General features: G+C 44.1%; 1 protein-coding gene across 1 annotated transcript in view; it reads left to right on the plus strand.

The window, feature by feature from the left end:
* The first annotated feature begins 7,950 nt into the window (after nucleotides 1-7,950).
* PPM1H (protein phosphatase, Mg2+/Mn2+ dependent 1H) overlaps nucleotides 7,951-17,480 on the plus strand; it is a 136,716-nt gene continuing 127,186 nt past the window's right edge. The window contains exon 1 of the mRNA XM_051795811.1: nucleotides 7,951-8,657. Within this exon, the coding sequence (XP_051651771.1) occupies nucleotides 8,422-8,657 (236 nt within the window). The 5' untranslated portion in view covers nucleotides 7,951-8,421. The remainder of the gene's footprint in view (nucleotides 8,658-17,480) is intronic.

Consider the following 17,480-nt stretch of genomic DNA (forward strand, 5'->3'; position numbering starts at 1 on the left):
ACTTGCTCAAAAATCCCACTTCCTTCCTTGGCAAAGTTGGCTGAGAATGAGTACCATGTAAGGCACCTGGGATATTATGTGTCCAAGCTGATATTCAAATCTTGAAGTTCTGCCGGAACTGTTCATTTCATTAATTAAAAAAGGGAAAGAAAGAAAAAAGAAGCACTGCCTAACTCTAAGCATGATGGTTAAGGCTTGACTGTGCTGCACGCAAGACCATGGCCAACCTGCAGCTGAAAGTTGGTACCAGGCTGGCCCAAACTGCAGGAAAGCTTGTGCAGCAGAAGCTGCAGCCCAATTGTAGGGAGAGGATCCTTCTTCATGTTTGTCATCTGCGCCTAAGCCACCATTGGCAGTGTCTTAGTTTTGCAAGACACAAATGTTTGTTAAGGGAGGTGGGTTAGAGAAAAAAGAACCAAACTCCTCCCTCTAAGTTATTATAACTTTGAAATTAAGAGGCTTCAAATGAAAGGTGTGGAAAAGGAAAACAACAGCTCTTTATATATATATATATATATATATATATATACACACTATATGTTATATATATATGTTACAAACCTGAATTAGCAACAGTGGTGTTCCGCCGTCAACAATGGAGTGGTTGTTCCCTGCAGTCCCAAAGCTATGGTGCGATCCTCAGTAACCACTCTGGCTCCGCAGCTCAGGAAAAAAAGAACTGCCTGCAGCGGCGAGCGCTGGGGAAAGTCAGGCAGCTGCCGCGGGAAAATGGTCTGACTTGCAGCAACCCCAGCCTGGGGCAAAAATACCGAGACGGTCGGCGGGGGATTCTTTCCCGGGGTTTCTCCCTGCAGCCTGCTGCGATGGTCGGCAAAGGCTCGGCTACTCCCCGACCGGGTGCCAGTCGGGGAGAAGGCTTCTACTCCGGGAAAGAGCTGGGGGACGGGCTGGGGTGGGGTGTTGGACGGGAGAAACCCAGAATTGGCGACTGTGAGCGACGGAAGAACCCACAAGCAAAAGGCTCCGAGGCGTGGGGCTAGCTGGTTTTATAGAGAAGCCTCCCCCGCTCCCGTGCCTCTCTGTGCTCGACCCTGCCCCTTCCCCCTTCCTACCTTTCCCCCACCCCAGAAAAAGGGATGGGATGGGCTTTCATTGTAGGTGCACACTGTCCAGTAATTGATATTGGAAAAAAGTCCCGATATCTCTTTTCAAATCTATAATAGGCAGACAAGAAGTCCCTGGCCCACCCATCCCACTTACTCCTGAGACTGCTCTATTTAAGGAGTGCCTGCAGCAAAGGCAGCTAGCAGGTTACTTAAAAATTCCCCACCATGTGGTATATACAAATCACTTTCCAGTGTGTTTAATGCATATTTAACTCAGGCACGAGTCAAGACTAATATTCTGAAACATGCTCTTACTCAATCCAAAATGTTGAAGGAGTTGAAATACACCTGCCTGTGCTCAGTAGAGCTTTTAGTGCTGTCCCTTAACCCTACAAATACCCACATGTCCTTTTAACTGCTCATTTGTCTCTGCATTGCCACCTATTTGATTACTTTCAGCTTTTCTGCTGAGACTGCCAGTGAAAGTGTTGCCGCTGCTGCCATTTTGAAGCATCTCACATCATCCTCAGGGCAAGATGTTCCTTCGGAGGAGCCAGGGCAAAGGAGTTTCACAGAAGATGTAATAATTTTGCTCCACCTCCCCTATGAAAAGCTGCCCCCAGGAGCACATAAACAAACTAATCTGCATTCCATCCCACTATTAGCAGATTTAGCTATGGGCATTAAAAAGGAACAGATAAAGGAAAGTAAGAAGATACTGTAAAAGCAAAATTGTGATGATGCTGCTTATTATGAAATTATCTCCAGTATACTTGCAGATAGATTCTTGCAGAAAAAGTAATTCCATAGTGTTTGGCAAACGTGAGACTCTTGCGAGCTTATGGGCAGCTTTATGTTGAAGTATTTATTTATATTTACATAGATTGCAAGCAGTTATAAGATTTTGTGACATCTTTTGATGTGATTGCCAGTCAATTAAGATCCCTCTTCATAGCACTTTTCCTGCCTAGGTACATAAATGAAGTCTGCTTTCATGTAGCTCATAATTTTACATTTATTAGTCCTCCACTGTGAGAAGGGATATGAACCCACTTTTCTGGCATGAATACTTTCTCCACACAGCTATACAGCATACTTTTGAGTAAGGACAGGGTTCCACTTTGTATCGCCTCCTAAATATTGCTGGGAAGGGGCAGAAAGAATGAGTCCGCAAAAGCAGGAGAGGGAGGCTCTGTTGGGGCATAGAACACTGGGGCTCCAGCCTGGTTAACCAGCTTTTAACCCTGGCTAAAGCCATCCTGAGTCAGTACAAGAGGTGTGCTCTGAAAATACCTTCTTGGTTAACTCCTGCTGGTGAGAGAATCTCTAGCTTTCAGACCCCTAAAAGTATAGGTTTTTAGCCATTCACATGATCAAGAACAAAGGTAATTCTCCACATAAAGTTGAATTAGGGGTGGGGAAGACAACTTCTGGCTCCCATTTCTACCTACCACCCCAGGTCTCCTGATGTATCCATCTTACATATTAGCACGAAACCCGTGCATACAACAGCTTTACCCCTAATTTCACACTGGTCTAACAGAAATGTTGTATATATGCTTGTCCTTCCCATGCCACCAACCCACACTGTGCTTCAGCAGGTCTCTGATAGAGGCAATAATGAGGAGGACCTGCAGAAGCATCAGGCCATGGAAGGTGAATCTAGCTATAGCTCCTGTAGCAAAATACTTATAAGTTTTGGTCACCTCACGGTTAGGACAGCAATGGAAAAAGAACATTTTACTCTAAATTTCATGTTGGAGAAAAAAATATAAGAGGGTTTGGCCCTGATACAACTTTTTGGGTTTGGACTCTGGGTAAAAGCCTTCATTGGGACTACTCAACTCATGCTCTGTAGGGGACTGGATTAGACCACAAAGCCTTGGGACCATCACACTAACCATGTTCTGCCAGAGGTCCTCTCTCTGAACTTCAGACGCAGAAGTCTCTGAAAAGGAAATCCACGTGTGAAATTAACATTAACTAGAGAATGGTGCAGTAGAAATCAGGTACAGCAGAAGAAATATATCACTTCAAGTATTGCTAACATTTATGTATTTTTAAATTTAATTGGTGCCTTTGCATGCAAACTGGCAAGAGCACCAACACCTTCCATCTCATCAGTTCTGATAAGCCTAGAAATGCTGGGGGTTGCTGCAGGCACAGATGGGAGTTTTGGTACTGCGGGAAGTAGGATTGATGTCTTAATAAGTGGCATTTTGTTCTCCACATCACTATGATGCCTCAGGCACTGTGCTTCTGAAGGGCCTTTCTCTGGAGATAAAGAGCTTCCTCATGCTTATTAAAGGTTGCACAGTCCTTTTGAAAAGGTAAGAATAACTTCATTGATCACCACATGACATGGTGACCTTCCTAAGTAAAATCATATGCAAAAATAAGGATTTAAGTGGTTTTTTATGGGGGATTAACAGAGAAGTACAACCAATTTTTCCTTAAAAACCTTTTTTTCCCCTGCTTATACAGTTTCATCACCATAATGTCAGACACTTATGACATGCTCTCCAAATTCATTTGGCAGCTGAGTTCATACCTGTGGATATTCTCTACATCTGTGATAACATGACTCAAAAGTTCACACCTGCAGAAATGGTGTATTCATCTCACATTAGGCCTACTTCTTCTCTCACCAAGGTCTTTGGGAACTTCTCCATTGCTTTTATTCAAAGCATGAAAAGGAAAGAAAGTAAGCAAGGAACATAAGGTACAAACAAGGTACAAGCTAGTAAGGGTTACACTGTTGAAATAAATTTCACATTCCTATGAGGCAGAGCCCCGAGTACTGCCATATTCTGCAAAATAAACAAAAAAGGGCCTGCTCCAGAAATACTTTTATGATCAGAAATCGTTTGAACCATTGAGTCAATGCACTTTCATTGGATATGCTTCCAGCTGCTTCACACAATATAATCTCTGCTCAAGTACTCACAAGCCAGAGCCAGAGTCTTCAGAGCCAAGTGGATATTTCATTTTGCAAGCTTTTCCTTTGTTTAAAGTGAATTTTGTGACAGTTCTTTAAAAAAGTAACTGGAAAGACAAAAATAAGACACAAGGAAATGGAATGAAGCTGCATCAGGGCAAGTTCAGACCGGACATTAGGAAAAGTTCTTCACTGAGAGAGCGCTTGGTCACTGGAACAGCCTCTCTAGGGAGCTGGTCATGGAACAGGCATCAAGCCTGTCAGAGGTTAAGAAACCTCTGGACAATGCTCTTAGCCATATGGCTTAGCTTTAGGTAGTACTGCAAGGAGCAGGGAGTTGGACTCCATGATCCATATGGGTCCCTTTCAATTTGAGATATTCTATGGTTCTATATAAAAATAATATCTACAGAGATGTTATGATAACCCTAAGGTTTTTTTGCCAACTTTAAGTATTTGTCTCCTTTCCCCTATATTGTGGGGAATAAGCTGATAGCTGGAGGGCAGGACTGCCACTCAGAGGGATCTCAGCAGCCTGGAGAAATGGGCTGACAGGAACTTACTGAAGTTCACCAAGAACACATGCAGAGTCCTGCAACTGGGATAGGGTAAACTCATGCTGAGGGCTGACTGCCAAGAAGGCAACATCGCAGGAAAGGGTCTGAACGTCCTGGCAGACAGCAAAGTGAGTATCAGCCACAAATGTGCCTTTGCAGCAATGAAGGTTAAACACATACTGGAGTGTATTAGCAACAGTCAAGGGAATTGGTTATACCCCTCTAAATGGCACTAGTGAGAGTATTGTGTCTAGCTTGGGGCTCCCCAGCCGATCTACTGGAGTGAGTCCAGCAGTGGGCCACCAAGGTTATTGCAAGAAGAGGCAAATGAATTTGTTCAGTTTTAGAAAGTAAGGCTAAGGGGAGGAAACTTTACTTCTGTTTTCATCTATCTAATGAGAGGGTATAGAGAGGAAGGAATCATATTCTCAAAAGTGAATGGGGATGAGAGGCAACAGGCACAAACTGTAACAACAGAAATCCCAAATGGATACCAGGAAAAAAATTTCATGAATGGTTGGTTGAAGATTGGAACTGCTGCGCAGAGAGTCTGTAGCATCTCCATCCTTGGAAATATTGAAAACTTGACTGGACAAGATTCTAGACAATGTAACATAACTTTAAAGTTGGCCCTGCTTTGACAAAGAAGTTGGAGCACATTATATTCAGAAGTAATTTCCAGTCAGAATTATTCTATCATTGCATGAAAGTTTAGAGTGGTTTCTGTGTAAATCTGTTTTCATCACTATTAAAGGGCTCTTGAATTTGTTGAATGCTGTATATGATGCATGGCAAGGTGGCATAACAATTCAGATGCTTCATTTGAATGTGTTTCTGGCCCACACACAGTTTCACTAGCTCTGTGGCATGGTTAGCCATTCAGAGAGAAAAGTATATTTATCCCAATGTCACAAATAAGTTAACATTTTAAAAAATTCCAACCTGTCATCTTTCCTTTGCATTACTCATGGGATTGTAGAAGGACAGAGAGCTGATTTTCAAACATTTGCATAGAGAATTCAGCTTAAAAATTTTATTTGAAGTCAATATGCAAACCTTTAGAGGTCTACACACCATCAAAGAAAAATGCCTTGCTTGGACCAGATGGACCACAGGCTAGGAGATTTGGGGAACTTGCCCAGGCCTTGCCAGGCCTGAACATTACTTCCTTTGAGAAGTGAGGCTTCACTTCTGACTCAAAAGTGAATATGATCCTCTTTCCCAAAGAGAACTGAAATTGAAACATTTATACTTTTCAGTATGAAGAGGCCATATCACACCTATTTTACTGTTGTATCCTTACAGCATTCTTGTGCCAGAGGCAAGCATCCACAGAATTTCAAACAGCACACAGATCTGTTTTGAGTGGTGAGCTGTTAAGCTGTCTCCCCACATGTCTGATCTGAGCTTTTCCTTGTCATCTAGCAGAGATAACCATTTAAACACTAACAAGACCACACATACTCCTTTACATTTCTCCCTCATGTTTTGTGCAAAATAGTGACTGCAGTGTGGAGACAGAGGACAAACACTGCATTCTCTCTGTTTGAGTTTTAGTCTATGATATTTTTCAAAGTTTTTGGGTCCGGTAAATGGTGCAGCTTCTCCAAGAGTATACTTCATAACCTGTGAGGGGTAAAGGGTTACATGTCAACTTCTGCTCATGTCCCTCTTCTCACTTCTGTCGTCTTTGGGTGGCAGGTCCATTAAAACCTTAGTGAGGAAAATGAGTGCTGGAGCGCCGGCCTGATGAAAAAACGTAGGTCATCCAGCAGACAAAAAATAGTATAAAGAGATTGTCCTCAAGTTGCAGGAAGGGAGAATGAACTGAAACTGGACAAATATACGGTTCAGTTCACCAAACAAAGTAGTGGGAATCTCACCACCTCAGGCTTGGCTTTGCCTAGAATGTCTGAATGTAGATGAACAGTACCAACACACAGGGCTTATGAAAAAAAAACCAAACCAAAACCAAAACCACCCACCTGGATTTTAATAGACCTTTCATTTCTCTTTTATTTATTTTTTTGTTTAAAGTTATGACCTCTGCAACATAACCAGGAAGCAAAGCAAAGCAAACGGAAATGCATGCAAGAAAGACCCACAAGGTTTCCATTATATTGCAATGGAATGGTGAGTTATTAGTGTCAAGGTTTTTTTTTTGACCTAAGAGAGGTTTACTGTTCCTCAAAATACTTACAATATCAACCCTGGACATGACTAAAAAAAGAGATAGGAAAAATGACCAACTTGTCCCAAAGAAGGTGTATATTTGATGTTTAATTCGTGGTAGATATTTTTCCAAATATACTTCAGAAGGCACTTAACATACTCTTAGCATCCCTGTTCACTAATCTACTTTTGGCTCTGTAGACTATGTTAACAAACAGTTTTATCATAAAAACTTGTAAGTGTCATAACATCTTTACATTTGTCATGTCTGTACACAAGGAACCTGAAGCAAACACAGGTATTGTTTGAACTCAGCTCTCAGGATATTGTTTAATAATCAGAAACTGAACAAGCTCACAAGGCTTATTTTCCAAAGCTCTGCAACTGCCTTCAGTTGCATGCCAGCTGGTTTCTAGTATGAGCCAGAGAGATGACAGCCGATCAACCCCACTAGCCACGTATGATGACTAACCGGCTTTCTCCTGCTAAGTTCCAGCACTGCACTGCTCTCACGGCTTGCCCTGCCTACCTGCTCCATTTCGCGGGTCACTGTGAGACTTACAGATCTCAGGAGTGCTGCTACATCACAGGGCACAGACAGAGCCTTGCTACAGAGGACAGACTTCCTACATACTCTTGCTACATTCCCCTCACCTCTGTTTTCTTAAAGCAGGTTTGGCACACCCAACCTTTCTGCACATTTGGGTGATAACCGCGTGCAACAGACCTCCCAATCTTTTTTTTTTTTTTTTTTTTAAGAGTATGACACGGTCAAAATGACACAGCAAGAGAAGAATTCCTATGTCCTCAAATTTAAAGATGTTTGGGCCTGTCCTTTCATTTTTCCTCCTGACAGCATCCTAAACGCCTGGCAATTCGCGGAGGCGCCCCGGGGCATGTCCCCGGCCCCGCAGGCAGGCAGAGGTAACACACAGCAGGCCAGCGGCAGGGCTCGCTTTCGGCCACTGCCCAGGTTCTTTTCTCTAACAAATGGTTCCGGGGGAGAAATATCCTCGATGTGTTTAAGGAGCAGAAGGTAGGTTGTGAACCTTCCAAGCGGGAGCCTTGTCTGGCAGGATCAGCGGGCTCTGCCGGGGCTGGGACGACGCTGGCTCAGCCCAGGGGCAGCAGGGACAGCGCACTGCGGGCGGCGACCTCCGACCCCCCGGTAAGGGAAACGCCTCCCGGGCGGCGATTCCCGGGGCCGACCGCGGGCAAGACCACGGGTCGCGGCCGAATCGCTGCGGGAGCCGGGGGCGGCCCCGCCGGGATCAGGCTCCGCCCGCCGCGCACCTGCCGCGGGCCACCCCCCGGCGCAGGAGGCGGGCGGGGACGGCGGCCGCCCGTGCCCGGCGTGTGCCAGGAGCTCGCCGGTACCGCAGGAGGAGCAGGAAGCGCCCGGGCGAATCCAGCCGCGCTATCACATGACTCAGCAGCCGCTGCCGCCGGGCTGAGTTCACCCAGCGCCGCGCCGGGAGGGGGAAACCTGCAATGAGGCCGCGGCCCCGCGGCTGCCCCTGAGCCCGCCGTTCCCCCGCCTGCTGTGCGCGGCCCGGCGACCTCACTGCGGGAGCGCGGCGGGCGCTGCCGGAGCCGCCGCCGCCGCAGCGCTGCCCGCCGGCGCGACCCGCAACCCGCCCCGCGCGGCGGCCCCGGCGCTGCCGCCGCCGCCGGCGGGGGTACTATTATGCTCACGCGGGTGAAGTCCGCCGTGGCCAATTTCATGGGCGGCATCATGGCTGGCAGCGCGGGCGCCGACCACGGCAGTGGCGCGGACTTGCCCCTCCGCTTCCCCTACGGGAGACCCGAGTTCCTGGGACTGTCCCCGGACGAGGTGGAGTGCTCCGCCGACCACATCGCCCGCCCCATCCTCATCCTCAGCAAGGACACCCGGCGCCTGCCCTGGACCACGGGCTACGCGGAGTGAGTACGGACCGCGGCCGCCGCGGCGAGCAGGTGGAGCGCGGCCGAGCCCGCTGCCCCCGCTCCCGGCGCAGCGGCGGCGAAAGGCGGCGATGCCGCGGGATCTTCCCCCGGCGGTGCCGGCGCTGCCGGAGGCGGCGGGAGCGCAGCCCGGGGCCTGCGCGGCGCCGCGGGCAGCGGGAGCGGCGGGGTAAGCGGCGGGGTGGGCGGCATCCGCGGCGCCGTGTGTCCGGCCCCGACTATAGCTCTGCACCTGGGGAGCTCCTTCCTGGGAGCCCGAGGATGCGCATGGTCTGCTGCCCTTGAAAGTCCCCGCGGGAGTGGCCGGTACCCGGACGGGCGAAGGATGGCAAGGAGCAGCACCTGGCTCCTCGACTCGTAGTGACGGCTCTGGGGGCTCAAGGGCCGAGGATGGGGTCGCCGTCGGTGCACAACAGTCTCGGTCCTTGACCCTGGAATGAAGAGGGCCTTTGGAAGGAAACAGGGTTTGGTTTGTGCGTGTGTAAATGCTTCCCGCTGCCCAGGAATGGTGAAATGTGTGGGGTTTGGGACACCTTCCTATGGACCTGGCAGCCGACGCACTTGCTAGTGGTGGCTGATTACATATTCCCAAAGTGCTTTCCAGTTTGGGTAGACACTTGAGGGACACAAGCTCCAAACTGAAAGAAAAATCCATGGCCAACCCCGAAGCTGGACTGGCTTTCCCAGTGGTTTGTTTCCCTTACACACTCATATCATGATATTTACTTTAGAGGGTGTCTGATCAGGACCTGGTTGTAGCCTTGCCAGCCAGGCAAAAGGCAGTGTTCGTTTGGATGCATCCAGCTGGCAGTGGGAGTAGTTTCGGAGTCAAGGCATGTCCTTGCACTTGATTGCTGTATCCGTAAACACATTGTTTTCCTTGATGATAATGGGTGCAGGATTCAGTATTTGGTTTCTTTCTGTTACTGTCTTGAGCATGAATCGCCATCCGTGTTGCTACCAACTCTGAGATTACAGAAGTTAAACTAAACTACAGACTACAAGCTGTTTTGCTATAGTCTCTTCAGGCATACATGAATTCCCCAAAAAACTATTGCAAAAACTACAGTGAAGTCTTCACATTGTTAATGAGCAATCACTAGCTTTATTTAAGAGCTTGTTCTGTCATTGGGGATGCTGAAATTGGATGAAAGATTTATTAAAGAATTTTAAATTTGATTGTTCCCCTCAGATTATTAAAGAATTGAATAGACTACCGGGCAAATTCCCCAGGAACTAAAATTTTAAATATTTTAAAGTAAGCTCTAATTGTTCTGCCACTATAATAGTTCCTTAAAAAGCAATTCTTTACTAAAACAAATACATGCTGCTATTTTTAGGTGAGGTGAGGTGCTGTGGCTTTCAGCAAGTAACTGTAATTGCAAGTTGGTGACAAAGTGGAAGGGAGGTTCTCTGGCTCCCAGGTATGCACATCCACTGCTGCCCGTGAGCTTCCCTGAAACTATGGGAGCAGAAAAACATGGATGCTGGAAAGTGAAAGTGCAGGTTGACCCTGTGGATGACATCTGATGTGAGGGAGTGTTTGGAGATACAGTAAATGGCTCTGGTGATCATAAAACCAGAACAACATACCAGGATTGTTTTCATATTATTGTTACTCTTCCCTCTTGAGCTTTGAGCAGTTTGGTTAACTGGGAGGCGTACACTGGCTTTCTCAGTTCCTATTATCTATGTGAAAGAGGTTGGCTTTTTGCTTTATCTTTGGTGGTGTTTTTTTTTTTTCCTTTTTTTCTTTGTTCTCATTCCCTTCCCTTGCAGTTACTGGTTCTTGTGTTGGTGGAGCAGAGCTAAGTGAAAGGTTGTACTTGTTATAGAGAGAGAAGCAGTGAATGTGTTACCAGGCTCTTCCTAGAAACATGGATATGATGTTCCAAAATGGAGTTTCATTGTAACCAAAAGATATCAAAATGCTCACTGTGCAGAAGCTGAGAGGAAAGCAGTTCCACCAAAATTGCATTGTCTTCCAAAGACAAAGCATTAATGAATAAAGAAAAAGAAGAAAATATGGACAAATGCAGATTTTGCCAAATATTACTCTTTTTTTACTCTTACTGAGCTATTATCAGGCTTTCTGAAAATAATTGCAAGACTTGCTGGGAGGTATACATTGAAACTATGTTTTTCTTTTGGAAAACTTATTTGAGTTACATAGAGAAAAGAAATGGAAAAAATACCAGGGAGGTGAAATTACTTTTATACATGTTCTGAAGTTTGTTGCCTTGGGGAAAGCAGAGGATAAAGTACTTTCATACTATTATTTAGCATTTTGTTAGTGTCTGTATCAAGGAAACTGTCAGAGCAATGTTTGCCTTTTGTTACAGTGCAAGTGAGCATTTGCAAGAATGTTAGGAGGAAGTTTGGTGTCCTCTCGAGCAGCTTGTGACATAACACGAAGGTTAGCCATTCAACTCACATTTTACTAGTTTGCTTTGCTATGAAGACCTCAGAAAAGATGTACCATACCTGCAGTGTGGCAAGGTCCAGCTTCCCTGAGCTATTGCCTTTTCTGTGTTTCCATGTTTTAGCAAATCAGGAAAAGTGATTTCAATGTTTCATTGTTGGGAACGCCTCTGGACACAAGGGATTTTTACTTCATGAAGCTTGTAAAGCATGTCAGTTTACAGATGATCGTGGAGTTCCTTGCTGTTGTAATGTTGGTGTTTCAATTTTGAGGTCAGACTTGGTTCCCATGCAGAACTGAAGCAGTCTGAGTCTCCAAAATATTTCAGGGAAATTCTTTTGTTTCTTTGATTCCTGAGGATCAGTATTTCTTACTAAAAAATGTGTTTACAAAGGAGCTCACCCTGTTGACTATCTCTCCTCCCTAGGATCTGTGCGGTAAATGCCTATTCATCTGACTTGTTCCTCTGGAAAAAGCACTTCTCCTCCTCTCCTTTTTCTTACTTCTCTTGTACTAAACTTTTTTTGTAATGGGTATTTTTGCCATATTACTCATCTGTGTCATATTTTTTAACTTATTTTTAAAATTACCTACTTATCTTTGATATTATGTAGTGAAATGTAAATTAGCCTTTATTTTTTATTATTAGCTTTCCCTCTTTTAATAGGGTGATCATCATGCAAAGCATGTAGGCAGGCAAATGAAATCTTCAAAAACATTCTTGATGCTGGGATAAAACATCATTGCTTCCTGAAATTTCACTGGGAATCCCGTAGGAACTCAGCTCTCCTTAGTCAGTAAGCAGCTTGAAAATTGTCTTCTAAAATGACCATCCTGCTGTCTCTTCTGCGCGTGGGAGACCTGAGACCTTGAATTTCATTTCACCTCATAATACAGGATGGCAAAAGGCCAGTAGATGTTTCAAAGAGATACTTTTGTACCACAGACACTTGTCTAATGGTCATCAAACTCCATAGAAGCAAAATTAAAATTGTATCCCACATCCAGTAAGCTTTTTAATTGTCATTAAATAAAAAATAATAAATATAATAATATAATTTAGAAATAAACTTTTCCTTTTATCAAGGGCATCCTTAACATAGTTTTCTGCATGTGGTTAGCTGATGTGCATCAGGAATGACCCAGGGAGAAGGTAGTCTGTTAACAAACATTCTTTTAAGTCTGCCTTTAATCCAGAGGAGTAAGGAGATTTGCTGCTCTCTGAAAAGTTAACTGATTTATTTGAGAAAGGGGGGGTGAGAGGGATCCTACCCGATACTTTATTTACTTGTTACCTTCCTCTCCTCCGCAAACAACTGCACTCCTGCAGCCACTGGGCTTTTCTAGACCTTTCCCTGTCTGAGCCTCGAGCTGGTTTCTGAGCTTCTGCTTGGATTGCCCTGTTAATGGGAGGGAAATTTCTTTTTTTTTGTCCCTTTCTGTGCTGTTTTCAATGTGTTACAACCTCTTCCCTGCAGAGCTACTGCTGTTAAATCTGCCCTCGGCCCCAGTGTTAAACTCTGAAAGTAAGTGCTGAAGTAGAGGCAGTAGCATGGAGTATGTAATCTGAAATGACTCAGATGGTATTCACTGCATCCAAACTCTACCCAGAACATTTTTTTCACTTTTTCCTCTTCTGCTTTATCTTGTTCCCTCTGTGAAGGTAGAGGACGAACAGGATGTAGCAGAGCCTTACTCTCCTGGTTGAATTCCCTTGACTACATATGGTGCAATAAAATAGATGCTAAATTTGCAAATGACAAAGGACTAGCCTGCTGCTCATGCTGGTGGAGTTGCAGAGAAACTGTAACTGAGTAGCATTTTGCGGTAGAAAAACAAGATTAATAATTTTCTGCCTATTTTGAATGTGTATTTCTGGTAGTCCAGAATTCAGTACTATAATCACTTTTCTAAACTGTATGAATCCTGGGGATGGGACCATAACTAGCTGCTCCTGTGTCTCATGCATTCCTCTCTTTGCTCTTGCTTTTCTGCCATCTCTTTGGAGAACATCAAAAGGTACTATTAAATACACTTAAGGGACCAGGGGAAAGGTTAATTGTATGATGTCTGTGACCTTATGCAAAAGACACTTTTGCCTGCCTTTTTTAATTAATTTTTTTTTTTAAATTCTAAGTGAAACTTTAGATATCTTTGCAGTTTCAAGTTAAAATACATTTCCAGAAACTTAACTTTACTGGTGTGTGTGCTTCTTGGCTTATAGAGTCAATTTTTTTATCCCAGCGGTACCTTTTGTTTGATGAGGCAAAGTCCAGGCTCTTTTTCCATAATGTTACATTTAGGAGATACCATGGATTCTCTGCTCTGCAGGCTTGCAGTAGAAATTTCATTTTCTCTGTGATGTGGTGGCTACTGACCCATAATGAATGCAGAGTTGTAGGTGAAGAGTGATGACTGTGTCCTTTTACAGCATTACTACAGTGGCAAGTTGTTACAGTTCAAAATGAAAAGAAGGGGGGGAAGTTCATGGATTTTTTTTTTTCCAACTCTAAGTACTGGTTGTTTTGTAAGGCTGATGATGTTGCATCATGTTTTCTCATGCTGTGTTACTTAGCTTGTAGGAAATGAACCCACATGAGAATTGACTGGAGGTTTTTGTTAAAATAACTTCCAGCCTTTCTCAGTGATCATAAATGTTTTGTTAAGATAACACAGAACTATTTTTCCACCTGAAGTACCTTTCATGTTCTTTCTAGACCAAACTATTTATACAAATGTTAAATATTGTATTTACAATCTGAAGCAACTGAAAGCTTAACACCTCTGTGAGTTGAGGTAAACCAAAGCACAGAAATTGCTTGTCCTGAGTTGACCAAGATTTTGATATTGGAGGATAGCATAGGGCTTGCAACTACTGATCACTTATTCTAATCCTCATTGACTCTTACTAACAGGAGATAACACCACAGTCCTGCCTCTATGAATTGAAAGTTACAGTCTCAATTCTGGGAGCTAGTCTTTCTAACCCTCAGCTGGGAGCATGACTCATACACCATTGGTAAACACATTCTTGCATGTATTCTGTTTGGTACAAATTTCAGGAGGATGATACTCCTGGGAAAAGGAATACCTTTTTTTATCTTGCTTTGTTTGGCTGTCTTCTCAGGTTAAGTACACAGAAGTAATTAATTGCTTTTCTTTTTAAACTTTGTAAAAAGTTGTTTGCAATTCTCTTTGTTGGGATAAAATTATGTTCCTTTATTCTTTTTGTAGTTCAGAACATAAGACTGAGTAGGACCTGATGAATGAGCTAAAAACTGAAATCCCATACATGTATCTGAAGACAACTCTTCTTGTGCATGAATTATTCTTCTGTGCATAATAACAGTTTTAAGAACTTTAGAAATCCCTTTCCTTGTGTAGGAACTTATGCTATAGCATCTAATATTTATTTCAGAATAACCTTGGAGAAATGTACCTGTGTAAATGTACTGGTTCCTTAAGGTGAAGAAAATAGAGCAGTGAGGATAAGTTTTGGCAAGAGATTTGATACAGATGTGGAGAATGAGTCCTGAGTTTTACGTTCTGTGTTTAGACAACACAGTTATTTTTCCTGCCGTTGTGTGCTTGGCTTTTCCTGTGTGGTCTCTGATTTCTTAGAACTAACAGAGGTAAAAGGAGAAAAATAAAGAAGGGAAAAAAAGGTAAATCATGTGCTCCTGTATTTTTAATGTTGTCTAATTTGTGCAAGCATGATTCCTAATGAGACAAGTATGAAATTCATCCCTCTAAGCTATCTCATATTGCTAGTCCCTCAGAGGCTTAAGACTTGTGCTGTCTCACATGTTTCTGAAAGGCTTGCTTGAGCATGGTCGCAACTTCTGAAACCAGAGGGTGACTGTGTCCTCCTGGGTAACCTTTCTTTGGCCCCTTCTGCCTTGGCACAGGTGGCAGTTAGCAGATGTTACCTGCAAACACTCCGGCTTTGTTCATTTCTCTTGGTTGCAGCTGCATCACTTGGGAAAGTTTTAAGTGGGAATGGCTTGGCGCAGTTATCATCAGGGCATAAAGTAATCTGACAGGGCTGTGCCCCTTAGGGTGAACTGCTTTGAGGCTGTGAATGTGATCAAATAAAACATGCTCAGTTTGACCTTGAAAGGAAGCAGTGCTGCAAAGTACAGGTCATTCCTGTGATGGGATCTGTGTGCCACTAGAGAAAGAAGTATGGTTTGTGGGTTTAAGGATTGGGTTAAGTCAGCTATGTAAGATGAATCCCAAGTAAGACTTGGAGTGAGAGAGTGCTGTTAATGAATGCAGGGAGATGATTTGGGCAGAGCAAACATAGCAACTTTGCATGGGGCTGGAGTAGGTGTTATATCTGTGCTGCAGCAGCATTTACCAGGAAGATAGAGGCTCCTGGGTCACTTCTAACCTGGATCTTTATCCATGTCCTTTTGGATTTCTTTTCTAGTTGAACTTGCTGCTCTAAAATGCAAGAGGTCCTACTGGGCAGCAGCACCCTAGTATATTAACTGTACCCTTTTTTGTCTCTCTCTAATGATTTTTTTTCTTCCTTATTGTTGAACACAAAGAAAAAGATGACTTGTAAGATTTGATTCCCATTTGGCCAGTCACATTTACCTCATGGGATATATGTTTGGGATGGCCAGCTACAATACACAATATTATCCAGAGTGGTTTCCTGATCATAGATCAGATAAAACAGGTCACAGTTTCAAATGCTCAGGGTGCAAAACAGTTAGCAGAGTTGATGAGAGAAATTCCAGCTTGTGTTGAGCCCCTTTGCCCCCCATATCCAACAGACATGGGGTGGAAGTTTTATTGCATGGTATTTTACAGCAGTTCAAGCAGGTAGGAGATGGCCAGTAGGTCCACTGAAGCCATTTGGCTGGTTTCACTCCTATCTTCCCCATCCAGCATCAAACTTACTGTCTAGTAGATGCTGCCAGCTGTACTTGTGGTTATAAGTGGCAGGGTGCTAAGTGGTTGATCTGCATGAGCTGTTCAATAGATGAAGCTCATAAAATGGCTGGAGGCAGGTGTGTTTCCTCCTCCCGATACTGTATTCAAGGCAAGTGTTTGTCTGCAGAGTTTAACATTCTCCAAATAAATACTGCACCCAGTATTCCTTCAGGAGGAAGCTGGTCTAGGGTAAAGCCAGCCAAAGGGATGTCTGTGGTTCTAGATTGTAGCATGGTTTAATTGCTGAAGTCTGAGATGGGGAAGGATAAAAATAACACCAAGCTTAGGCAGTCATTGTTAGCAAGTGCAGTGGATAGTGCAGGAGGGGATGTGGGCAGCACATAGTTGGGGAATGCCAAAATATGGACCCTGTATATGACTCAGCACTCATGCTGGTTTAAAAAAGAAACTTGATTAAGAAGAGTTATTAGTGTGATGTGGCAGGCAGGCAAATTTCTGTCATGAAGCAGGGTGGCGAATCTAGATCTTTGCTTATTGTTTGGGATCTGTATTTAGCACAGGACTAAGGGGAAGAGAATCTGCTGAGGAAGCCCAGAACTGCTTGAGGTACAGGGATATGGGCAGTGGTGTGTCCTCAGAGAACCTCTTTTTGGCCTAAATGCACCTTCTCCTAAATGGTCTTCATTTTCAAGATGAGCAGGAGTCAAATGGGTCTGGTCACCCAAGAAAAAAGAGGACAACATCTTATCAGCCTCTCTCTCCTCTGGTGTGGGGAAATCTCTGTCCATCACTTTCACTTGTCATAATGTCAGGTTGTTTTTAATTCTATGATCAATGTCAGACCCTGTGAAAGGGTCTTCTTGTGAAAGCATGTCCAAGGTCCTGGTGGTGATTATGGCATAAAGGTAAATAACCATTTCCAATCTCTTTTTTTCCTCTCTATGTTTCTTCTTTTTGAAATGCTACCATAAGGTGTAGTCAATCTTGACTGACTGTTTTTGATGCTGTTCAGGCTCTTTTGCAGGCAGTGATAATGACACTGCAGTCAGCTTTGCCTAATTTCAAGGAGAGAAGGTGGGAGAAAAGAGTAGGAGACCATGTGCCATTGCCTTCATGCTTTCCATGGTGGTATTCTGCTACAATAAGGAAGAAACAGATTGAGTTTTGATTGCATCTGATGTCCAGCATACCACTGCTTCAGAAATCCTACAGGAAAGTGTCCTTGGACTGGCACTAGAGGTCTGTGAGATTATCCTTTCATAGGCATAGCTCTGTTTCCAAAGTCTTTGCAGTTCATTTCTTCTTTTATTTGATCTGCTGGTCCCATAGCTGAGTGCCTTTTGTGCTGTCCTGTGCATCTACCCCATTGTGTAAAGATACAAACAAGAGGTGAGTTCTCCTCTCTGCCACGCCCCCCCAGTGAACCCTTCTGGATTTCCCTGATTTGTTCCTTTATGTCCTGTTATGATAATTTC

Source organism: Manacus candei, unplaced genomic scaffold (genome assembly GCF_025592945.1).
Source record: "Manacus candei isolate 608988 ecotype Guabito, Panama unplaced genomic scaffold, ASM2559294v1 h1tg000043l, whole genome shotgun sequence".
Lineage (NCBI taxonomy): Eukaryota > Metazoa > Chordata > Aves > Passeriformes > Pipridae > Manacus > Manacus candei.